This window comes from Hemicordylus capensis, chromosome 2 (genome assembly GCF_027244095.1).
Source record: "Hemicordylus capensis ecotype Gifberg chromosome 2, rHemCap1.1.pri, whole genome shotgun sequence".
Classification (NCBI taxonomy): domain Eukaryota; kingdom Metazoa; phylum Chordata; class Lepidosauria; order Squamata; family Cordylidae; genus Hemicordylus; species Hemicordylus capensis.
Genome location: NC_069658.1, coordinates 199,353,212 through 199,378,260, shown reverse-complemented (window position 1 = coordinate 199,378,260; position 25,049 = coordinate 199,353,212). Strand labels below are relative to the sequence as shown.

The 25,049-nt window shown below is 47.7% G+C and overlaps 1 protein-coding gene across 1 annotated transcript; it reads right to left on the bottom strand.

The window, feature by feature from the left end:
• Positions 1–614: 614 nt before the first annotated feature.
• GPR84 (G protein-coupled receptor 84) lies at positions 615–10,794 on the bottom strand. The gene is made up of 2 exons (XM_053289418.1): positions 10,674–10,794; positions 615–2,241 (listed from the first exon to the last, which is right to left on the bottom strand). Exon 2 carries the CDS (start codon positions 2,172–2,174, stop codon positions 1,032–1,034), a length of 1,143 nt encoding a protein of 380 aa, XP_053145393.1. The 5' UTR covers positions 2,175–2,241; positions 10,674–10,794; the 3' UTR covers positions 615–1,031.
• Positions 10,795–25,049: the final 14,255 nt, after the last annotated feature.

Genomic DNA, 25,049 nt, shown 5'->3' with positions numbered 1-25,049 from the left:
CAGGTGGCAGATTATTGGGACGTTGCCTGGGTGGCAAAATCCCTCCCCTCCCCCAGGCACCATTGGAGGGGCTCTTCAGGATCAACCTTACCCCTGAAAGTAGCACCACTCCTCACACTCCTTGCAAAGCTTACAAGAAGCGCAAGGAAAGAGGAGGAGGCTGCTGGCAGCCTTCTCTCCTCCATACCCCCTGCACCACTTTCAAAGCTTACAAGGGTCAGGTTTTGAAAGGGAGCTGAAAGTGGGGCAAGGCAGTCTTTGGCACTTTGCCTCAGGTACCATGATGCCTTGGGCCACCCCTGTACCTAATGCAAACTTAACAGGGTGTATGAGAATCCTTTGTGATATTGCCAGGGACTATGGGATGGAATTCTGTCTGCAACAGGAGACTTGAGCTCTCTAGCAGCTCAAATGAGCAGGCTCATCCCATCCACATGTGCTCAGAAATATGTGCCACTAAATTCAAAGCAAGTGTATGTCGGACTTGGCTATCCTTCATCTTACTTGGCTATCCTTCTGCAAACCCTTCTACCCCTTCCCAATCCCCACACCTTACTGATTTAACCCTCCAACAATGTTAGTATGAAGCATTTGTGGCTCTAGTTATCTTGATCTTATGATTATGATTATGATTATTTATTTATTTATTTGATTGATTTCTATGCCGCCCTTCCAAAAATGGCTCAGGGCGGTTTTACACAGAGAAATAATAAATAAATAAGACAAATCCTCATCTTCGCTCTGAGAGCCCAGTGGATTACTGTCTATAAAGAGCTTTGTAAAAGAGCAACATGTCCTCTCATCTCTGGAGCTTGGCAAGGCCAAACAGTTCTTCTTTTTGGTTATGAATCCAATTCATTTTGGTGATGAATCCGAAAGGCAGATTTCCCCAGCTTCAACAAGAGTCTGATGGCCTAGTCCAGGACTGCGATTCCAGTGCAATGTAGCTTTCTGGTGGCACTCCAGCTCCTAGGACAAACCAGGCTCAGAGGTGGACACACCCACAGAGACTGGGAGTGCCCTGCTCACAGTTAGCGGCACCGACGGAAATTCTGTGTGAAGTTGTACAGTACGTTCTTGTAGGCCTCACGGAACTGGCGGTTCATTACAGCATAAAGCAATGGGTTGATGCAGCTGTTGAGCCATGTGAGATTGGCAGCAATTACGTGCAGGACAGTTGGAGCCCGGTTTTTGGCATCCAAGATGTTGAGCAGCATGAAGGGGATGTAGCAGATGACGAAGAAGATGAAGACCACGAAGCACATGCGGGTCACTCTGCGGAATTCCGTGTTGCTGTCCTTGGGCTGGCAGGAGGCAGCTTTCTTAGGTGGGGCTGAAGGCTGAGGCCCTGAAGTGGTTCCGCTGCTCTCAGACATTGAAGGAACAGGGGTGTTGGAGATGGACTCAGAGGGCAAAGCCTCACAGGAATGCTGGGAAGCACCTGCACTGTCCACCCCACTGTCCAGCTCCTGGTACCGTCCTGGCACGGCCGAATTGGTTCCAGCCACGTGGGCTCCCTTCAGGCTGGCTTTCTTCAGCTTGTATTGTTCCATATTTTGAGCAGCACTCTTCACTTTGCGGTGGATGAGGAAGTAGAAGATGCCAACGCAGCTGAGGCCAACCACAAAGTAGAAGGCCATGAGGATGGTGGTGTAGGGCCTGCCGCGGAGGCGGTGGAAGCTGCAGGTGCAGACTTTGGGCACCAGCACGTAGACATTCCACAGGGGGGCAAAGCTAGCAATGCCAAGAACCCAAGTGGCCAGGGCAATGAGCACCACGCCGAGGCGGGAAAAGATGCGGTCAAAGAGGGCGGTGTTGGCAATGAGCAGGTAGCGGCTGACGGCAATGAGGCAGAGCGTCAGGATGGAGACAGAGTTTGAGACGAAGAGCAACATCCCAAAGACACGGCAGAAGTCAGCCCCTGCCCGCCAGTACAGGTGCAGATAGGTGTCCACGGAGAAGGGTTGAAGGAAAGTGCAGTACAACAGGTCGGCCAGGGTCAAGTTGACGATGAGCAGGTTGAGGCGTGTCTGCAGTTTGCTGTCTGCCATGTAGGCCAGCAGGGTCAGCACATTGCCAACTGTGCCTACGATCGTCACCACTATGCCCCAACTCACAGACATGTAGCGGTAGCCAACGATGGACGGGTCGTAGCAGGAGAAGTTGTCGGCCATCTTGGGGGAAAGTGGGTTCCCGGCTCCACTAGCAGGAAGTCTAGGAGGGACCAGGCCAATTGTCTACCTAGAGGAAACACAAGAGAGAAGGAATCAAGCAAGAACATTAGGATATGGGGCTGCCAAGCAGACTGGTAGGGACTTTAGGGCAGGCTATGGTTGTCATGTGTCCAGGACTGGCCTGGACAGCCCAGGAATCAGACATCCTGTCCACGATGTAGAAAAAGGGTTGCCTGGATACAAAGTGTCCAGGAATTTGATCAGGAAGACTGTTTTAACAAATCCTCCCCATTGTTCTGTGCATCTTTCCAGGTATTGTAGCTATATGTTGTCATGGTTTAAAAGCCCCACATTCTTACCCTATCTCCAGCACCAGGGCTACCAGCTGACACGGCTGGCTCAGTAAAACCCTTCTTCCCCTCCTATCTGGATCATCTCTAGAGTTAGTGAAGGTGGTGGTGGGCTTCTGGGTTTAGCCTTTCTCTGTGTGGACAGAGGAAGCCCCCTTTTAGTGGTGCTGTGGTTGGGATCCTCCTTCATGCCGCTCCTAGTGAGGGCCACTCTTAGCCAACAGGAAGTATCCCCTGTGTGGTGTAGCAGGAGGAAATGAATGGAGCAACAGGCTTTAAAACACAATTGGCTTTCATTGCCACAATAGAGGAACAGAAGCTGAAGTTCTGCAGAGGCTCCGCCCCCAGCTACTGCTCCCAAAACTATGTGAGCTCCTAAGCCTCTCCTGTGCAAAGAACGCTAGAGAGGGAAATGTGCAAGGGAAATGTGTCAAGCTCCATTGCCAAACATGGTCAAATAATTAGGGCCTTAAAATCCCCACCCCATCCCCACATGCTTTTGACAGGACTGTCCAGGAATACTCTCTGATGAATGAGGCAACCCTATTCCCAGCAGTCACCCTCACAGTTCCAAAAGCCACTCCTGAATCATCTGACCCAGGTTCTGAGCTGGGTCTCACGATCCGTGAGACCCGGTTTAGTGAGCTGAGCAGGGAGAGTGCGGGCTAAGCCCGCTCTCCCCGCTCACGATCAGGACGGAGCCCTGGGCGGCTGGATTGGCTGCCCACACGATTGCTGACACCGTGACAGAGCCGGTGGGGAGCACGCAGGGCATACTGGGGAGACCCCCGGAGCCCAGAGGCAGCTTTTCACCTCCCATCCGGGGGTCTACTTGCGAGTAGCTGCGGCGCGGAGCCACACTGCAGCTACTCACAACCAGATAGCCCAGGTTTGTGGAGTACTCGCTGTGCAAACCCAGGCTAAGACGAGGGGTACTTGAGTGGGTTACCCGCTCGAGAACCACCAGGCTTGCAGCCGAGCCCGGTGGTTCTCATGATCGGGAAAAATCGGGCTAGGCTTTCCTAACCCGATTTTCCCCGATCGTGAGAATAGCCCCTTTGGGTTACTACTGTATTGTCAAATCTGGGGCTTGCAGCATCTAGTCCCATTGCGGATTCCTGCCTTTAATGCCTTCTTTGAAGCAGGGCCCCTTTGCTTATCCCTGTGCAGCACCTGGAGCAAAAGGGCTCCTGTCCCAGACTGGGTGTCCGCCATGATGCACAGAAGAAAACTGCAAGGATATGAAGCCCAGAAGCTGCAGCAGCAGCAGGTCTTATGCGAGTGAGGAGAAGCTTCCTTGCCAACCAGCCGTAAGCCAGAGGTCTGCTACTTGGTTTCCACACACCAAGTTCTCTCTGATTTACATCCCAGCTTCCTCCAGGGAAGAGAGATCAAAGCACAACCCCATTCTTTCCTTCTTAGGCCTAATTGGGACGTTGCCACGGAAACAGATGTCTCCAAATCTCGCCTAATTGGCTCCATGCTCTACCTGTTTGGCTCCCTTTCAAGTCTGAGATGGGATGTGCGGGGGAGGTAGATCTTGGAGGCTTGTGCCCCAAGGTACTCCAGCTAGACATTAGCTACTGGGAAAGCCAAAACGGGCCCTTAAAAAGAACCTTGGTGCTCCCAGCCCTGATGGGGATGAGGCAGCGCCTAATATGTTAGCACTGAAATGCACACACAGCCCACTCTTCAGGATGAACAAAGCTTTTTTTAGGGTTGTCAACTGACCAGGGGGGAAAAGGCTGTCCAGCTATCCTCTTGTGCTTTTAGCAGCAGCTTAATTCACAAAATTTAGCAGCCAATGTTTTTCACAGCATGGAGATAAACATAATCACATGCTAATGCCTGCAAATGAAACCATGGCTAAAGGCACAGCTCCAGGCACCAGTTGAGAAGTTGGCAATCAAGACAGATTGTCGCTAAATCAATGGTTAAAGGCCCACCCCAGTAGCTTATTGTGACAGTTTGATCACCCATTAGAATTTTTTAAAAGATGAAATCATCCAGTTTTCCTTGTGGGATTTGAGGGTGCTCTGCTTGTGCCTAGAAGCCTGTTGTTCCTGCTGGGCCCATAACCCTGTTAGAGGTTGTTGATTTTTACCCACAATAGGTAAAACAGCAGAGCACTAAGGAATGAGCACACACTCCAGTTACAGAGTAGGTAGCAGAGGATGGTTCGGATATTGCAGCTATTTAAAGAAAAGACATGGAGATCCTTGTATGACTAAACACTAAACATTTATTGGTTAAATGCACTTAGATAGGAAAGACCTATCTCTAATCTAAAGGACTACATAGCGGATAGGTAAGGAGAGAGAAAGAGATATGTTTCCATCTGCTCTCTAGGAGGAAAGGAAGGATTGTGACTCAGCACAGGAAGTGCTGCAGAGTCAGTTCAGGGGTCATAGAGTAGGGACAGATAGGGAGACCCTGACTCACTGTCTCTACTCCCAATGCCCCTAGTGGTCATTAGGACAGTTGGTGCAAAAGGTTGATGCACTGGAAGTTCATCTCCAACATGAAAGGGATTATTAAGGAGGATAAGGATATTGCAGAGACACTGAATGAGTTATTTGCATCTGCCTTCATGGCACAGGATACAGAACATATACCCACTCCGGAACTGAGCTTCTCGGGCTTGGAGGCTGAAGGACTGGGTAAGTTTGAGGTGACAAGAGAGGATGTTCTAAACTGTCTTGAAAAACTAAAAACTCACCAGGGTCAGATGGAATTCACCCAGGAGTTCTGAAGGAATTTGAATGTGAAATTGCTGGTCTCCTAGCAAAAAACATATAACTTGTCCCTATAATCAGGCTCTGAACCAGAGGACTGGAAAGTAGTGAATGTAACATTGATTTTCAATAAGGGATCCCAGAAACTACATGCTTAACATCTGTGCTGGGTAAATTAATGGAAAGCATACTTAACGACAAAAATGACAAATATAGAAGCAGGGGTGTAGCAAGGTTGGAGTGGGCCCAGAGACAAGATTTTAAAATGGGCCCCCCATCACCGAAGCTCAACTCATGAAGTAAAGAAATCTTAAATGAGGCTGAATAGTGGTAACAAAAAGCATAGTAAAATATAACCGATGTGCCACAAGAGAACATTATCCTAAATTATTTTTTAAAAGGTTTTGTAAATTGTGGATGATGCAAGTCATTTAATGGTCCTAGAGAAAGACTTGCTGTTCTGGTAGCTCCAGGTCTTAACACTCACATCAATTTCGGAGGATGAATACAACTGAAGGAAGCCCAGGCGGGTGCACGGTTGGGGGAGTCAGTCATGTGACTTGCCTCTGGGGTGCCCCCCCAGGCAGTGGGCCCCCAGACAACTGTCTCCCCTTGCCGTATTATAGTTACGCCCCTGTATAGAAGAATAGGCCTTGCTGAAGGAGAACCAGCATGGCTTCTGCAAGGGCAAGATTTGCCTCAGTAACCATTTGGAGTTCTTTGAGAGTTTCAACAGAGATAACAGACCTGATCAATACTATTGTGCAGGTGGTGTGCGTGTAGCACACATACACAGTCAAGCTCTTGCGCTGCTCTGTCTTTCTAAAAGTGCGAAGACATTAGGCCCTTTCACATGTTATGTTCAACACTTGCACAATGAGTGTGCAGTTTGCACAAGTATAATTCTGTGCACAGGTACAGTCATTCATATGTTATGTTGAACAGAGGTACAATACCGTACATTTGAATGGCCTGTATCCAGGCCCACTTTTAAAATGAACCCTGGTACAGTCATTCACAAAAACATGTGTACAAGTGTATAGACTTCTGTACACTCGTATAGTATAATGTCTGAATCGGGCTAAAGAAGGCCAATGGATGAATAATGGATTTGGGGGGATGGAGTAGATCTGAGCAAGGTGGAGGAGTCTGGATATTGATACAAGAGATCGGGGGGGGGGAATAGAAAGTGAAATGAATGAAAAGAGGGAACAGAACATATTCATGCAGTCCTGAGCAAATGATTTCTGTTTTATCCTCCCTTGTAGAAGGGAAACACCTATCATGTCAGCAGGCCATATAAGAGACCCCATTTGGGAATGTTTAATGAAGTTCCTGCACCTGTGTATAAAACAGGCATGTGTGTGAAATGCAAACATTGGTGAAATGCAAGACCTGGTTGAGAAATGAAAGACCTGGTTGCCTGAATGAAACAGCATTTTGAGATGTGTGTACCTCCCTTCTAAAACTGAAACCTACATCTATCCCTGAATATGTATTAAGGATATATTAGGCAACAAGATAACTTTTAATAGAACATGATGATTAAATAGAATCTTCCTTACTAGTGACTTAAATTGTGGTTTAAATCATTAAAACTGAGTCTTTCTGTGAAGCGATGTAAATTGATGTGATTTAAATCCAATCAACCCTGCTCAGTATTGTCTCCACTGATCAGCAGGGGCATAACAATAGGGGGGCTGGCAGGGCACGTGCCCTGGGCGCCACTTTGTTGGGTCACGTGGGGGGCACCAAGAAGTGCCACGCCCCCATCCCCCATGGATCGCGCGGCGGTGGCAGGCGGCGGCGGATCGTGTGCCCCATGGCTTGTGGCGGCGTGGGAGTGACCGAGTGAGCATGGCGGTGGCGGGTGGCGGCGGATCGCGAGGCGGTGGCGGGTGGCCGGAGTGAGTGCTGCGGTGGCCGGCGGGGCGGTGGCGGATTGCCAAGTGCGCAGAGCGGCGCCGAAGCCTGCCGTCTGGCCCGGCGTAGCTTCCCAACTGCACAGGCGCGCCTGCGCAGTTCATAGAATGAAATGCGCAGGCGCGCCTCGCAGTTGGGAAGCGACGCTGGGCCAGACGGCAGGCCTCGGCGTCGCTCTGCGCACTCGGCGATCCGCTGCCGCCCGCCACCGCCGCACTCACTCCCGCTGCCGCCCGCCACCACTGCGCTCACTCCTGCCGCCGTCCGCCACCGCCGTGCTCACTCCTGCCGCCGCCCGCCACTGCCGCGCGATCCACCGCCGCCCGCCACCGCCGCGCTCACTCGGTCACTCCCACGCCACCACAAACCATGGGGCACACGATCGGCTGCCGCCAGCAACCGCCGCGCGATTTGCCGCCGCCCGCCACCGCCGTGGAGTCCGGCCAGGGCGCAGGTATGGGGGGGGGGGCGGGGGCGCAATTTCAGGGGCAGAGCTTGCCCTGGGCGCTGTTTTCCCCCATTCCGCCTCTGCTGATCAGCAGCAGCTCTCCAAGGTTTTAGGCAGGAGTCTTTTATTATTCTAATTCCTGAAAATGCCAGGGAGTCAACCTGCATACACACCAGGTGCTCTGCCACTGAGTCCCATCCTCCAGCTATGGCTAGTGACAGTTCTAGTGAGTGACAGTGCTCTCCCCACCCTTCCTCCAAAGAGCTCCCGGAGGTTAACAAGGTTTCCCCTCCCAGTGTTATTCTAACAAGCTTGTGAAGTAGGCTAAGTGGAGAGGAAGGGTGTGCGTTTTAGAATTTACTAGCCTAAACACTGGCAGCAGGCCTCTAGCAAAGATTTATTACCATATCAGATGCACGGGCTGAGAAGAATGTGATAGTTATAAACAGGGTGGGATTTACAGTGGAGCAAACCTAGGGTTTCCATGTCGTCCCTGCTTCTGCTTCAAATAGCCACAGAACAGACACAATTCACACAATGTATGTTCCTCCCAGCAACATGTGGGATAAAAGACTTCACCTGTTGAAGTTCTGCCAGGTATACAGCTCTTAAAGGCACAGAGACTCCATCAGAAAAACGTGGGCATCAGCCCGCGCAAACTGCCATGTAGATGCACCTTATATAGGATAGTCAGAGTGCCATCTGGTTCTAGCACTTTTCTCCAAAATCAGGCTGAATGGGACCCTAGGGGAAATCCAGCTGGTCTGAAGACAGGGGTGTAGATATCCCTCTAAGCATCTGAGGCCTCATTTTACTGAACTACCTCTCACTAAAGCTAATAAGACATAATCCCAATCCCCAAAACAAATTCTTCTCCACCCAAAAGTGTCTTTCCTCTCTTTGCAAAAAAAAAAAAAAAAAAAAATTAAGGTTGAGAAGTTGCTCCTTAAGCTTTCCGTCTGTCTGTCTGCCCCCTTTCCTGAGAAAATTAAGGACTTAGACCCAAAGAGCTTTCCCAGACAGCAGGCTTTACTACGGGTTTCCTGCAAGGCTTTCTGTGAGTTCATAGTTGCCCTCCCAAACTGACGCAAAAAGTGGATTTTTTAAATCCCGGATATAAATCGGGCTACACTCTAACATGCAGTGAAAAACCCAAATTGTGTGTGAAGTGCTCCCTGATAGCTCTCAGGGACTTCAGGATAAGTTTGGCTCAGGGTAAGTGTGATCATACACCCTCCATTCCGGAGGCGGGTGTGAACTAAAAGCCGGGTGTGAAAAACTTCAAGGTAATGCAGTGAAAGACTGAGTCGCATGTCCTTGCTCCCGCAACAACCACAAGGACTGAAGGATGCATACTGAGAATTACTTGCAACACAATCCTATGAATATTTACTCAGACTCAAGTCTCACCCTGTTCAACAGCACATATTCACAGAGCAGTGTGCAGCATCATGGCAATTAGTTACCCTCCTTGTTGTATTCAAAACAATGGAACCCCACCACCAGCAGTCAATCCATTGCTCCTTCCCCTTCTGCTCCCTTCCTATAAAACCCCCAGCTTGAGTCACAAAAGACACATTCCCTGATACTGTCGGTTTCTCATCCTCAAGACCCTTAGATGGATTCTACAACTGTTGGAAAAGAAAAGGCAAGGGCATGTCAATTTCGTGAAGTCGGGGCGTAATCTGAGCCAGAGTTCTCCTGTGTCCCAGAGCCTTACTCCATTGCCAGTTTTAAACCTTGGAACATGTGAAGTGATAAAGGGAAACATTTCCTCTGGGCATGTGCAAAGAGCATTCTCCCCATGGCTAACAGGCCAAGTTTGAACTACCTCAGATCCACATATTTGCCATTTTTAATTCGTCCCATTCTTATGCCTTTAATGAATACGGATGCAACAAGTTAACAATGAGTATTTATTTACCGCTTTTCAACCAAAATTCCCAAAGCGGTTTACATACAGAAATTAATTAATTGATTGATTAATTAATTAAATGGCTGCCTGTCCCCAAAGGGCTCACAGTCTAAGAAACATAAGAAAGACACCAGCAACAGCCACTGGAGGGATGCTGTGGTGGGGTTGGATAGGGCCAGTTGCTCTCCCCCTGCTAAATAAAGAGAATCATCACTTTTAAAAGGTGCCTCTTTGCTCAGTTAGTAGGGGTTTGCTAACAATGCCCCCACACTCAGGAATTAAGTAGATGATTTTTTCCCCTTCATTTTCCCCCTTCTCCATGTCAGGAACAACTTCCCTCTGTTAAGTTTCTGTATGCTAGGCAGGGGCGTAACTACCATTAGGCAAGGGGAGGCAGTCGTCTTGGGGCCCCACTGCCTTGAGGGACCCCCCAGAGGCACATCACATGACTCCCCACCCGCCCATGTTGCACCCCCTATGAATTATGTTGAGTCTCTTGGAGATCGGCTGGAGCAGAGAGTAAAAAACTAGATTCAATGTGAACTAGATTTTCACCGTATTCATAATGGGGATGTGAGTGCACTATATATTGTGAAGTGTGTTTGTGTGTGTGTGTATCAGCGAGGGGCCCATTTTAAAATCTTGTCTCTGGGCCCCCTCCAACCTTGCTACGCCCCTGATGCTAGGCCATCCTGAAAAGGTACAAGAGCAAGGGCAAAAAAAACAGATGGCAATCCTATCCACAGTTAGTTGCCAACAGATCAGAAAAATTGGTCTGGACTGCTCTTATGCTTTTAACAGCCGCTTGATCTGCAGAAAACAGCAAGTGAACAGCACAGAGCAAAGCATTATCATCAGCTGTTAACCCTGCCAATCATCATACAGCTGTGCTGTTTAGAAATTCAGGCACAGGGGCTGCTAAAAAGGCTGGCAACCCTGTATAGCAATTCTTGCCATAAACCAGTTTTGAAAGATAATGCAAACAGAGCACTTTAAGACACCCAACAAGCTGCCAAAAAAGGGGGGGGGGGTTGAGGGAAGAAGCCAAATACTGTGCAAATCCATGCTTTTAACTTTAGATGTTTTTGCTATCAACTTCATTATATTAAAAGAAGGAAAGTGACTTACTACGTATGCAAAGCTGAGTCTGCCTATGTTGTCAGGAGCAGGCCGTCCAGCGCTCGTCCCCACTGTCCATAGGTATCAGTGTCTACAGCTTTCTCAGCCGTATTTATAAGGTTCCTGATGCTTACACAAAGAGAAGAAAAACTCCCAAGCTTCTGGACTCCCTGAAGCAACTTCCTCTTCCTCTTCCCCTCCGCCCCCTGCCCCCCCCACCCCGCTTGTAAATGCCTACTGTCAGACCTGTGTGTACTCATAGAACTTGCATGCATTTGTGGGCTGGTGCAGACTAGCCCACAGAAGATTAGAGCAGAGATTTAAAGACGAGCTAGGAAAAAGTTTAAAGATGAATGCTAGCTGGAAGGTGGGGAGAGAGGAGATGTTACTCCCAGAGCAAGAAACTAAACCAAATAACTCAACACTTAGACTGGCACATTGAGACACATCTCCATCTATGGAACTATATAGAGACTCTCAACCCTGGGTCTTCAGATGCTGTTGGACTACAGTTTCCATCATCTTCAGTCAATGTGGCTAGGGATGATTGGAGTTGTAGTCCAACAACATCTGGAGACTCAGGTTTGAGAGCCCTTGAGTCAGGGTGTTGAGGATTTGGAAGAGAAGTACACAAGAGTCAGGTAGCAGGGCCAGTTTAAGATTGGTGGAGCCAGTAGGATGTCAAACCGTGGCCCTCCAGGAACCACCAAGTCCAGGAGAATGCCAGCATGACTAACAGGGACAGCCAAGGAAGCTATAATAGGCAAGAACTGTTCTTTCAGGAAATAGAAGTCCTGCCCAGATTAAGAGGACAGAAAAGAATACAGACTCTAGTAGAAATGCAAGGAGACACTAAGGATTTGGGGAACATATAGCTAAAAGCATCAAGGGAAATAATAAAAAAGTCTTTAAATACATCAGAAAGAGGAAGGGGCCAGCCAGGAAAGCAGTCGGAACATTAAGATGATGAGGGAATTAAAGGGATTTCAAAGGATGATATTATTTATTTATTTATTTATTTATTCGATTTCTATACCGCCCTTCCAAAAATGGTTCAGGGTGGTTTCCACAGAGGAATAATAAATAAATAAGATGGATCCCTGTCCCCAAAGGGATCACAATCTAAAAGAAACAGAAGACAGACACCAGCAATAGTCACTGGAGGTACTGTGCAGGGGTGGATTGGGCCAGTTACTCTCCCCCTGCTAAATAAAGAGAATCACCACATTAAAAGGTAGCTCTTTGCCAAGTTAGCAGGGGCTGACTTATATGGAGATTGCAAAGAAGCTGAGTGAGTTCTTTGCATCTATCTTCATGACAGAGAATGCTGAGCATACCTCAACTGAACCTTTCAGGGATGGAAGCTGAAGAATTGAGTCAAATAGAGGTGATGAGAAATTATGTTTGTTTGTTTGTTTGTTTGTTTGTTTATTTATTTATTTATTGCATTTATATACCGCCTTATATAAAAACAGTATTCTACAATTTAAAGAAACAGCAAGAATGTTCTAAACTGTCTTGAAAAACTGAAAATTAGCACATCAACAGGCCAGACATCATCCACCTGAGGGTTCTGAAAGAACTCAAATGTGAAATTGCTGATCTCCTAGCAAAAATACGTAACTTGTCCCTACAATCAGGCTGTGTAGCAGCGGACTGGAAAGTAGCTAATGTAACTCTGATTTTCAAAATGGGATCCAGGGGGTATGCAGAAAACTACAGGCTGGTTAGCTTAACTTTTGTGCCAGGTAAATTGATGGAAAGCATACTTAAGGACAAAATTGTTAAACATATAGAAGAACAGACCTTGTGGAAGGAGAACCAGCATGGCTTCTACAAAGGCAAGTCTTGCCTCACTAACCTTTTGGAGTTCTTTGAGAGTGTCAACAGACATGTGGACAAAGGTGATCTGGTCGACATAGTATACTTGGACTTCCAAAAGCTTTTGACATAGTTCCCCACCAAAGGCTCTTGTGTAAACTTAGCAGTCATGGAATAAGGTGGCATGTTCAGGTGTGGACTGATTGAAGGACAGGAAACAGAGAATAGGAATAAATGGACAATTTTCACAGTGGAGGGAAATAAGAAGTGGGGTCCCCAGGGATCAGTACTGGGACAAGTGCTCTTTAACTTGTTCATAAATGATCTAGAAGTTGGATTAAGCAGTGAGGTGGCCAAATTTGCAGATGACACTAAACTATTTAGGATAGAGAAATCCAAAAGAGATTGTGAAGAGCTCCAAAAGGATCTCTCCAAACTGGGTGAGTGGGCAACAAAATAGCAAATGTGGCTCAGTGTAATATGATTCACATTGGAACCAAAAAAAACCACAACCCCAACTTCATATATACACGGATGGGGTCTTTTAGCAGATGACTGCACCTTTTCCAAAGCCATGAACAGCTCAAGTGATGGTATGAAGTGTCAGAATAAGCTGAATAAGCTGAATACACCAAGTGTATTGAAATCATTATGCTATTATTTCCTGAATTGCCAGCAGGTGGCCCTAGTGCTCCACTAGGCTATGCTGTAATGGTTAAAGGAAACAGAAAAGATGTACAAAATTTTACAAAATTGAGGCAATTTTGTAACCATTACCTGTGAGCCACTTCCCCTCCCATCAGGAATTCCTTCCCACACCACAAACTAGCAGCTGAAAAAGCAAATGAAGAACCAGAGGAGGAAGCCCATTAATTCTATAACCTATGGTTTGCATTTCTCAGCCATTCAGCTTTCTCAGGATGACAGAGCACTTGCATCAAGGTGTAAGAGGAGACAGCAGTAACCTAAAGACAATGCAATAAGCAATGTGTAACCTACTGCAGCAGCTAAGGGAAGACACCTGACTTATACTGAGTCAGATCATTGGTCCATTTAGCAGTGACCATCAGTGGCTTTCACACAGGAGTTTCTGCCAGCCCTGTCTGGAGCATTTCCAGATGGGGCTTTTAGCTCGCTTCTCCTCTGGAATGGAGGGAGTGTGGTCACATATCGGCCAGATTGACTCCAAAATCCCTGCGACCTCTTGAGGATCACTTCACACATGATTCAGGTTTTTCATTGCTCGTTAGAGCATAGCCTGCATTATGTCTGGTGTGAAAAAATCCACTTTTTGTGTTGGGTGTTTTGGGCAGATCTGAACTCGCTGTAAACCCTTGCAGCACAATTATTTATTTATTTATTTGAAATATTTAGACCCCACCCCTCCAGTGCACTACTGCTTGGGTTTACATGCAGCAGGGTTTATCACGAGTTTACTGGGAGGCTTTACTGTGAACTCAAAGTTGTCCCAAAAAACCAACACAAACAGTGGATTTTTTTTTTTAAACCCCGGATATAAATCAAGCTACACTCTAACACACAGTGAAAAACCCAAATGGTGTGTGAACTGCTGCCCGATAACTTGCAGGGACTTTGGAGTAAATCCAATGTTTTAGCAGGATTTCCGGGCAGGGGGTGTCCATATTCCACCAGAATCACACTCACTGCCCCCGCTCCATTTCGGGCCAATGGGGTTGCAGAGAGGGAATGACATGATGAAGTTTTTCTTAAAAAAACTTCCCTGGGCGCTTTTGCGCAAAACTGCCACTAGAGGGAGCACCATGGCATGAACGAGAGGTGTGCCCGGACCGGTCCAGAGCCATGGAAAAGGCCTCCGGACTGGTCCGGAATTTGGCTGGTCTGGCGGTCCGGCAGCGGAGGGGAGTGTCACTTTAAGGGCGGGGGGTAGTACTTACCCCTCCCGCTGCTCTTCCCCCTCCAGCGCTCGTCTTTAAACAAATGTTTTTGGGGCAGCAGGGTTCCTCCCTGCCCCCCCTGCCCCCATCGTTGGCTGCAAAGCTCTAAAGTAAGTAGAAGCTGGTGCTATGCATGCGCCTGGCGTGGCGCGTGCACACCCATTGCCGCCATTTTTTTCTTTCAAAATCATGAAAGAAGGCATCGGAAATGTGAACAGCACCTTGCTGACAGAGCAGAGACTGCGATGTTGATACACAGGCAGTACAGAAGGATACTTAACGGACATGTCATGACACTGTTGTACTGTCCAATCTGGAAAGCACCATGTACGCCATCCTGCTGACAGTGCAGCAACCGTGATGTCGAAACACGGGCTATATGGAGCGGCACTCAGTGGACAGTGGCGAACCTGTTGCAGGGAGTAATCTGGAAAACGCCCTGCTGATGCCAGGGACTGAATCCTGGACCTTCTGCATGCAAATCAAATGCTTTACCATTGAACTATAGCTCCATCCCCTAATAGCAAATTATTTCATTTAGACCTGCAGCAGCAGCCTGATTTCCATCTCCACTGCCAAAATTACTCCGAGAAAGGTACTGTGCTAAGCCCCAAATGAGAGAGGACACAGACACCACCATAATAAAGTCAAAACCTTCTCTAAGTGAAGATAGGAAGTAGAATAACCAAAATAAAGGCAAATGACTGTAAGAAGATGTGAGGTGAAGTGAATAAGAATGAATCAGCTTGAATAAATTCCCCAATGAAATGTCCTGAAAATATGTCTTATTTGCAGAGAGAGCAGAGAAAAGTGGAGGGGATGCTTCCAGATGCCAACAAAAAGTGACACCCCACCCCCCAATGTTATACTAGTGCTGCTAGCACTCTTTTGTGGCAACTGTGCATTGTCCACACATTGTCCACACATATTAACAAAACAAAAACCTACTCTGGTAGTGTTCTGCTGCAGCACTTGTTGGGCAAATATGAAGTAACTAATCATACAGGCCTGGGCAGAAAAGCAGAAGGAAGATGGAGAACAGGTTTGCCAACCCTCCAGAGATTTGCCTGCAATCTCCAGGAATCAGCGTGAATCTTCAGGTGACTCTTGAAAACAATCCTGGGTGCTTTCCAGACTGCACACTACCACAGTGTCACAACGTATCCCTTAAGGGTGCTTCCGCACTGCCTGTGCTGTCCCTGCACTGTAAGCAAGATGCCGTTCACATTTCCGATGCCTCCTTTCAGATTTTGTTGCTGCGTTGTAGCCCTATAATGTCGCATCTGCGTCACAGAAAAATAACTGTATTTCCCAACACTGTAGCTTACAATGGATTTCAACTGCGGTTTGAATTCAGCACACAAAACATTGCAGTTTACACCCCTTTTTGCGTTGTAAGGCTCAGTATCTGGAATCATCCTGGAGGTCTTGATATTGTGAAAAATACTGGGGGAAATGTGGTGGTAGGGTGGGGAGGGAATCTAGAAACAGCTTAGAGTTGGCAGCCCTAGGAGGGGCCTACTCTCCCACTACTGTGGAAAGAAGGGACAGTCTTCCTCAACAGACATGCCAAGGGTTAGGGAAGAGATGAAGTAGGCATTAGGGGGGGCATCTAACTAGCTGAGCCATTTCTGTCCACCACTTCCAACCCCCACCCACCCCAAGCCTGGTTATTCCTCCTTTTCAATAGGATGCTGGGAGATGCAGTCTCCTGCCAGTGCAGAGGAGATGAAACCCCCAGCAGGCGAAAAGAGGAGAGGTGGAGCTGAAGATACCTCTGCTTCTCTCTGTTGCAGGGTCCTGTTCACTGCCTATGAGCGGCTGTTCATCCAGATTCACGCAGTGAACAGATTGCCTTTTTATTACATACTGAGGCTGTTTACCTAAGCAGCCAAACCCGAGCTTAGGCAGCACAGCTTGGGTGTGCCCATGTGAAGCTCTGGGATCGATGTCAATTCCGGCTCTGCCTGCCCCATAATTCTGGGAATTTACATAAGGCTTTAACCTGGCCAGTGTGCCCTTTACCCCAGGTATGGGGTTGTGTGTGTGCTCAGGCTGCACACAGAATCAGGCACCTAATGTGCCTCAATGCCCCCCACACAGTGCATTGTGGGATATCCAGAGGCTGGGCATCCTTCTGGGCATCCGTCCCTGCTGCCCCATTGCTTGCTGCAGCAGTGCTCATCTGAAGGCTCTAGGCAGTACACAAATCATAAATACAACAAAACACAATAAAACAAACTATTAAAACAGCCATGAGCAAAACAATTTAAAACATTCAAGGATTACTAAAAGCCAGGCTAAAAAATGTGTCCTAAGGGCCAAGGCTGACAAAGATGGGGTGTGTTTGTGGGGGGGTGTTTTAAGAAAAAGGAAAAAATGAAGTACAGATTTAAAGTGAACACAAATTACTTGCTTCTCCTTGTGTCCTTATTCACTGCTGATCACACTGTCACTCTTACTGAATCCACTAATTTCATTTAATTGTGTTTTTTCAGGCAGAGGTGAGTGTGACTTTATCTTATTTAAACGTTTTATAAAGTTGGAGTTCAACATCAGGAAGTTCTACCTTGTGGTTTGGGTAAGCACTTCCCCATAGTGTCTAATCATATTTCCCTTTTTAAAAGGCCTGGAAATTCAGTAATCCAAAAATCATGAGTTTAAAATGAGAGTTAAGCTACTTTACATTTTCACTCATGTTCTTAAAAAAATAAATAGAAATTGCAAGTTAAGGTGCACATCTTAACTTCCTCACCATATAAGCTGTAAAGACTCCGTACAGTCTGGTATATGATGATGGCTCCATGCACCCACACTTTCCCTTTGTCTTTATTTGGACATTGGGCTTGGGAGGGATGCATCCAGGCAGACAAATAACAGGTGCAGTTTCCCTAATCACTTCTTAGAGATGCCCCTGATGAATTTTTGCCTGATGCATCTCTGATCAAGGCAAAGTATGAGTGCATGGAGCCTCATTTCTAAAGTCATCATCATACCTGTATACCAGACTGTATGAAGTCTTTATATGGTGCAGAAGTTAAGATGGGCCCCTTAATGTACAATTTCCATTCTTCTTGGAGCACAAGTAAAAATGTAAAGCAGCTTAACTCTCATTTTAAACTGAAAACTTTTGGATTTAAAAACTTTAAACTTTTGGATTACTTAATTTTCCTGTGAATGTCACTCACATACTCTAGGCCTGTGGTCACTTTGAAGTTTTTCACACAGCTTTTAAAGCCCTTTAACTCACATCTCCTTTGGAATGGAGAGGGTGTGTTACATATCAGCCAGATTTATCCTGAAGTCCCTGCAAGTTATCGGGGAGCAGTTCACACACAATTCGAGTTTTTCACTGTGCATTAGAGTGTAGCCGGATTTATACCCGGGGTAAAAAAAACCCACTATTTGTGTTGGGTTTTTGGGACAACGTCGAGTTCACAGTAAAGCCTCCCAGTAAACCCACGGGAAAGCCTGCCGTTACCTTCAAAAACTTTTAAAGTGTGTAAAAGTCCCTGGAAGAAAAGATTAGTCTGTAGGCGCTCTTCTGAATTCAAATCCTTCAGGTTAGTTTTGTTAAATCTCCATTGCATATGTGAACAGTTCCTTCCTCTTTTCTCCTTTTTGTGAAATAAATCCAGCTCTTAGAGCTTTATGTAAGTCAAGTGAAAGGAGAAGGACTGTAAAGGAGGATATTTGGTTTGGGGGATAGATGATCTAATCTGTGACAGTTTGCCTCATGCTTTTTTAGGAAATGTGGAAACAGGAAGCAGGGCTGGCCCAAGCAGAGGCTGCACTAGGAAAAAAAATTGAGCGGGGGGGGGCACAGAAGCTATGCCTCATATGTTAGATTTCAGGTGGGAGAGGCAAACTACTTGTCTGAGAGAACACCTGCTCACCCTCTGGAGCCACCCCAGGATCCAAGAAATTTTGCTGCCTGCCCTGAGGTAAAAAACAATATGACACCCACCATCTGCGAGCATCCTCAGTATTCTCGAGTCCTGCTGCTGAGGAAATGGCGGCAACACAAGAGCACTCTCAGGCTATGCCTCTAAGTCAGGCAGTGATGGTATAGGTCTTCCTAGCTCATGCTGGCAGGAAGAAGAGGTGAGCCAAGGGGAAAATGAGCAGCATGCCACAGTAAGATGAGGAAGGGTGGTGGCAGAGGACCACCCATATGTAGCACCTATGGTGGGGGGGGGGCAGCACTTGTCGCTCTTTGTGCCTCTCGTAGCGCCTGCACCTGAGGTGACCGCCTCACCCTGCCTCATGGAAGGACCACCCCTGACAGGAGGGCTAGAGGCACCACATATACTACTTTGGGGCCTAGTATATTGTCCTCCCCACCCATCCCGCTCCATTTGCAAACCCAGGTCCCGTGGCTTCCCCGCAACAGGGGTTGTGGCTGGTGGAGAAAAGTGGAATTATCATTAAAAGGGTTATTTAGGGAAATGCCCCTTTGGTTGTGCAGAGGTTGGGGAAGTGAGTGGGAATAACTGGGGTAACTTTGAAAAATCTTGCTTTCAGATGTTGCAGCCTGCAAAAGGTGCATCTTTACTAAAGCACTGATTCAGGTTTACTGGTCTGCTGAGCTTGACCCATATTTCAATGCACACGAGGTATTTGCTTTCATTTTCTTTAAAACATGTTTCCACGCCTTATGAGGACTCTGGAACATTTGTGCTCTGTACAACTTCCCATCCCTTCCATTACCAGAGTTTCCATGAATTAGGCTTCTCTCTGCTGAGGGGAAAAAGCTAAACCTATCGGGTTTCTCTCTGTCATATAGCTCATAGGGGGGCAAAGCATCTGAAGGAAAAAGACGGCAAACCTTTTCTGTTGTCACTCATTTTTCTAGTACCTTTATCGACTGTGCATCTCTCTGCCAAGAAAAGCTTCACATGTTAAATTTCTGACCATCAGGAAACTGCTAATGGCTTAGGACTTTTGCTATAAGAAAAATTGACAGCCCATCCATTGTAGGTATTGTATTTTATTGGAATGATTGAATTAAGTCACAAATAATGTATATAGCTGGAGATATTTTTGTTTTTGTGTATTCATATGTCAAATTAATAAAATGTATAAAATAATATAAGGAGACAAACAAATACAATTGCCACATTTGCCTCTCATCAAGAGATTTCGTGCCTTTAACAACCATGTGAAAGGCAAACATTCAACCAATGTAATTCCCCACCATTTTCGTTCTGTGTCAGAAAGGCTTCACCTGCTGAATTCCTATTTATGATTAGTCCTATAATCTATATCCCCCAGTCTAGATTGCAGAGATGAAGCTTCAAAAATGTTGAGCTTCAAAAATGTTTTCAAGCCAAGACCCTAAAAATAAAAAATAAAAAATTGCATCTTGTCTCATCTCATAAAAACAAGAGCTGGCCCCAATTGGCTGCTTGCGGTTTGGCCCTGAGATGGTTGAAGAACTGTTGGCTGAGGCAGCTGTTTATCTTGAACATCTGGGTTTGTCTTGGGATGTTTACATTTATTCCCCCCCCCTTTTTTTTTTTTGCTTTGAAGAGCTATGGCTGTTGAGACGGGGGAAAGATTCCTCGGTGTAAACAGAGTGTCATGAGTCGAAGGAAGAGGTCACAAGGCTAGCAAGAGGCCTGGGTGTGGAGGACTTGACTGGTAAGATTTCTTTCCACAAAATATGACTAGAGGACTTCACTTTATCTAGGCCTCAGCCCAGGGACATCTTGCAGCAGGTCTCAGGCCTGGAACATGTGCTATAACAAGCAAGCAAGCAAGCAAAGAGGAACATTGGTCTTACTGTGAAGGGTTCTTTTTCCTGGTGGTAGGAGAGCCTCAGAAAGGGTTAGGAACGGTGCATGCCCGAGACAGGACTGGACCATGTGACTCTTTGTAGGCGTAGCTGGCTCCCCAGTTCCAGGATTGTTGAGTGAGGAGCGTCTGAGCATGTGGAGAGAGCTGTGTGTTCTTCGTCAGTAAGCAGTGCCAGGTGAGCAGGAAAAAAAGGGGGGGGGACTAGAACAGAGAAACATCAGAGATAACAGTAGAGAAAACAGTAACTAACAACTGTTACCCTGAGAGCTGGCTCTTCTAAACCGGTCAAGGAAATGTTTGATCGAGAGACCTAGCTCGAGAAACCGGTTGACCCTCCCCGAACCTCCCCGACCCCAAAATTATCACAAGTACATCCAGGTGGGGCTGAGGCTCTCCTACCACCAGGAAAAAGAACCCTTCATGGTAAGACCAATGTTCCTTTCCCCCCGGTGGTAGGAGATCCTCAGAAAAGGACATGCCCAAGCTGAAGACACCAGTCCCTGGGAGGGTAGGATGTAACTACAAGACTTGCTGCAGAACTGTGCGACCAAAGGCCGCCTGTTGTTCAGAAGACCCCGAAATTTTATAGTGCCTAATAAAAGGCGCCGCAGAGGACCAGGTGGCCACTCTGCAAATTTCAGACAGAGGAACATGAGCAGAGAATGCCGCTGATGCGGCGGTGCTTCTGGTCGAGTGGGCCGTGATACCCCCTGGTGTGGGAAGGTTGAGTACGGAGTAGGCCAGAAGTATACAGAATCTAATCCAGCCTGCTAGGGTGGCCTTGGAGACCTTGTCCCCCAATGACAAGCGAAGAAAAGAGACAAATAGGGCATCTGTCTTCCGAATGTCTTTAGTCCTCCGAAGGTAAGTACGTAGGGCTCTACGTACATCAAGTTTATGCCATAACTTTTCCCTCGGATGGACCGGAGAGGGACAGAAAGATGGTAGGACAACCACCTGGGACCTATGAAAAAGTGAATTAACTTTTGGAAGGAAGGTGGGGTCCAGGCGGAGCTGTACAGCATCAGACTGGAAGGTGCAGAATTCTTTCTTGGATGATAGGGCGCCAAGCTCAGACACCCTTCGAGCAGACATAATCGCCACCAGAAAAAGGAGCTTGTAAGACAAGACCTTCAGGGGAATAGACGAAATGGGTTCAAATGGAGCCTTCGTTTGTGCATTAAGTACCCTATTGAGATTCAAAGAAGGAAAACGTCTGATGGGAGTGGGCGTCAGGTTGGTAGTGCCACGTAGGAATTTCGAAAGGTGAGGGTGGATAGAATGCTGACAGCCAGTGGCCAGATTCAGTATAGAAGCCAGAGCCAACACCTGCCAACGTGAAGTGGCCGGGCGGAGATGCTTGTCTAGACCCGCTTGTAGAAAACCCAGAACCTCAGGTAACCCTGCCAAAAGTGGATCAATATTTGTATTGCAAGCCCATCTTAAGAAAGTGGACCATGTAGTCTGATAGATTCTATGCATAGACTCCCGTCTTGCGGCCAAGATAGTATTCTGTACTGCAGTAGAGTAGCCTTTGTCTGCTAACTTCAAGCGCTCAACCTCCAGGTGGAGAGTTGAAGCCATTGTGGTTCCGGATGAACTACGGGTCCCTGAAGAAGAAGGTCCCTGTGTGCTGGGAGGTGCCACAGTGGCCTGACCGCTAACTCGATGATGCTGGAGAACCATGGTCTGCGTGGCCAGTGGGAGGCGATGAGGATGAGATCGGCTTGTTCCTGTATCACTTTTTTGATTACCTTCATGATGATGCGGATTGGGGGGAAGGCATATAGAAGAATGTTCGGCCACAGAGAGTGAAGTGCATCTGTTGCTTCCGCTAGGGGAGAGTGGTACCTTGAAAAGAAGCGAGGCAGTTGGTGATTTTGTGTGGAGGCAAACAGGTCCACCTTGGGTTGTCCCAGGAGATGTGTTATCTGAGAGAAAACATCGGGATGGAGGGACCACTCGCCTGGATTGAGAGATCTGTGGCTCAGCCAATCCGCAAGTTCATTTTCCTCCCCTTTCAGATGTTCGGCTGAGATGGATAGGAGATTGGTCTCTGCCCACTGGAAGAGGATATCTGTTTCCTCCATCAGCATCCTGGACCTGGTGCCTCCCTGGCGGTTGATGTGAGCTTTTACTGTTACGTTGTCTGTTCTGATCAGAACATGCTGCTGACGAAGTAGACTCTGAAAACTGACGAGTGCCAGTCGAGCCGCTCTGAGTTCTAGCCAATTGATGGGTTGCACCCTTTCCTCCAGGGTCTAGAATCCCTGTGCCTCTTGATTCTGGCAGTGGGCTCCCCACCCGGATAGACTGGCATCTGTGGTCAACACTACTCTTTGAGGTTCCTCCAACTGATGGCCCTGGCGTAGGGCTGGGGACAACCACCAGAGTAGGGACTTCTGGACGTGCTGAGGAAGCGTTACAGAAGTCTTGGTGCACAGCATGATGTCGTCCTGCCAGGGGAGAAAAAGCCACTGTAGAGGATGAGAGTGCCACCTGGTCCAAGGAATGCAACTCAGACAAGCGATCATGGAGCCCAAGGTCTGGGACAGCGTCATGACGTCCTCCGAGGTTTTGGAGAGGAGTGGTTGTAGCTGATGGGCGATCCTTTCCCTTCATTCCCGTGGCAGGTGAATCACCCTGAGCTGTGTCAAATAGGGTTCCTAGATGGACCAATTGCTGAACAGGATCTAAGTGGCTCTTGGCTCGATTGATCACAAACCCGTGATCTCTTAGTGTTTCCAAAGAGGTGTGGACATCCTTGATGGCCTGTTCCCTGGTGCGGGCTCTGATGAGAAGGTCATCCAAATAGGGGTGAATATGGACCCCCTGGAGTCGAAGGTGCAAGACAAGGGCGACCATCACCTTGGTAAAAACCCGCAGAGTGGATGATAGTCCGAAGGGAAGGGCGCGATACTGGAAATTGTGTCCGTTGTAGCAGAAGTGCAGATAATTGCGGGAGTGGACTCTTATGGGAATGTGTAAATACACCTCTGATAGGTCTATCGATGCCAGATAATCCCCCGACTGAACGGTCTCCTTTATGGTGTGTAAGGACTCCATCTGGAATTTTCTTATTTGAACGAAATGATTGAATGCTTTCAAATCGAGGATGGCCCGCCATGATCCATCCTTCTTTGGCACAAGAAAGAGAATGGAGTAGGTGCCCTGAAAAAGTTGGGGCGATGGGACTGGCTCGACTGCCTGCATCTGGAGTAAGTGTTGCACTGCTTGATGCATCCAGAGATGTCAGAGAGGGTTGGAAGACCTTGGTGTGGGAATGAAATGATGGTGAGGGGTAGAAGAGAGTTCGATGTCGTAACCGTTGGACACCATATCTAGAACCCAAGCATCAGAGGTTGAGGACATCCAGGTGGTGCAATAATCTGACAGCCTTCCGCCCACAGGAATGGTGTCATTGCTTTTTGTGGTTGGAGAAAGAGATGAAGGGTTTGTGAGTGAAACCTCTTGTGTTGCCCCTGAATCGCTGCCACCATTGTGGTCTGGCGTAGCCTCTGGAAGTCGTGAATTGGGAATGGCTGAAGGAAGATGAATAGGTTTGGTTGAGAGGCTGTCTATATGGATGAAAGGCTCGATAGGGGCCACGAAAGGGCCCACGGGAACCCCTGCGATAGGAAGGCATAACCTTTTTCTTGTCCCAAGATTCTATCAGAACTGGCTCCAAGACCGGCCTGAAAAGATCCGTCTTGTGAAGGGCACTGAAGTTAAGGCTAACTTTGACTTATAGTCCACGTTCCAGGACTTAAGCCAGAGGGATCCGCGAAGTGCCACTCCTGCCACCATGGCTCTGGAGGAGTGTTGAATATTGTCTAAACTGGAGTCTGCCATTAGTGCAGCCGCTTTGCCCATTTTATTAATGCCCTGGCGAAGCTTGAGTAGTTCGGGAGGAACCATTTTAACCAATTCCTTGGCCCAGAGCAAGGATGCGCTTGCGAAAATGGAATTAGTTGTGGAGATTTTAATGGAGGAGGATGTGGCATCGTGAACCTTCTTAAGAAGGGTGTCACAATGGCGGTCTTCCTGAGACTTGAGTTACTCTTGACCCTCAGCATGCACTATAGCCCCCGAGACCAACTGGGCCACAGGAGGATCCATTTTAGGAGTGGCAAGGAGCTTGGAAACTTCCGAGGGTAACGTGTAATGTTTTTTAGGTATGTTCCCTATGGGTTTGGAGGCAGTTGGTTGTTGCCATTCTGCGCACATTACACTTCGAAATAAAGGCGGGAAAGGAACTACAGGACTCACTGGGTCGGAAGCAGGAAAAACTTGTTGGTCTAGTGTGGATGTTTGGCCCTCTTGTTCTGGCGGCGAAACATCATTAATTGCGTGTTTTGCCTTAGAGAGGAGCACCTTGAAATATGTTGGAGAGAAGAGTCTGGCAGTTAGGAATCGGTGGAGCCACCTCTTCGTCTGAGAGTTCTCCCTCCTCCTTGTCTGAATCAGTGGGACTCGAGGGGTCCTTAGGGTGTGGATGTGAGGAGTCTCCCTCTGAGGAAGAATGTGTCCGCAGTGGAGAAGCGGGTTTATGTGGTTGCAATGGAGGTAGGGTTAGAACAAGTGGAACAAGGGGGTGGGGCCTGAGGGAGAGATGGTAGCAGGGGAACCGGCTGCCTTGGTTGTTTGTGATAGCGCACCCTGTCAGGAGATGAGGAGGAGGAGGATGAACACCTGCGCTTCCTCCTAGTCCTTTGTGGTAAAAGCCGGGGCATGAAGATGCCACGTTCAGACAGGGGAATGGCCCTACGTCTAGGACTCGAGTCAGGAGAGGATGAAGAAAGCCTATCTGAACCTCTCTGGTGGGATGGCCGCCTGCAATCTATTCTTT

What these genes read in the sequence shown, in the direction of transcription:
- GPR84 (XM_053289418.1), bottom strand. Translation starts at nt 2,174, where the DNA reads ATGGCCGACAACTTCTCCTGCTACGACCCGTCCATCGTTGGCTACCGC.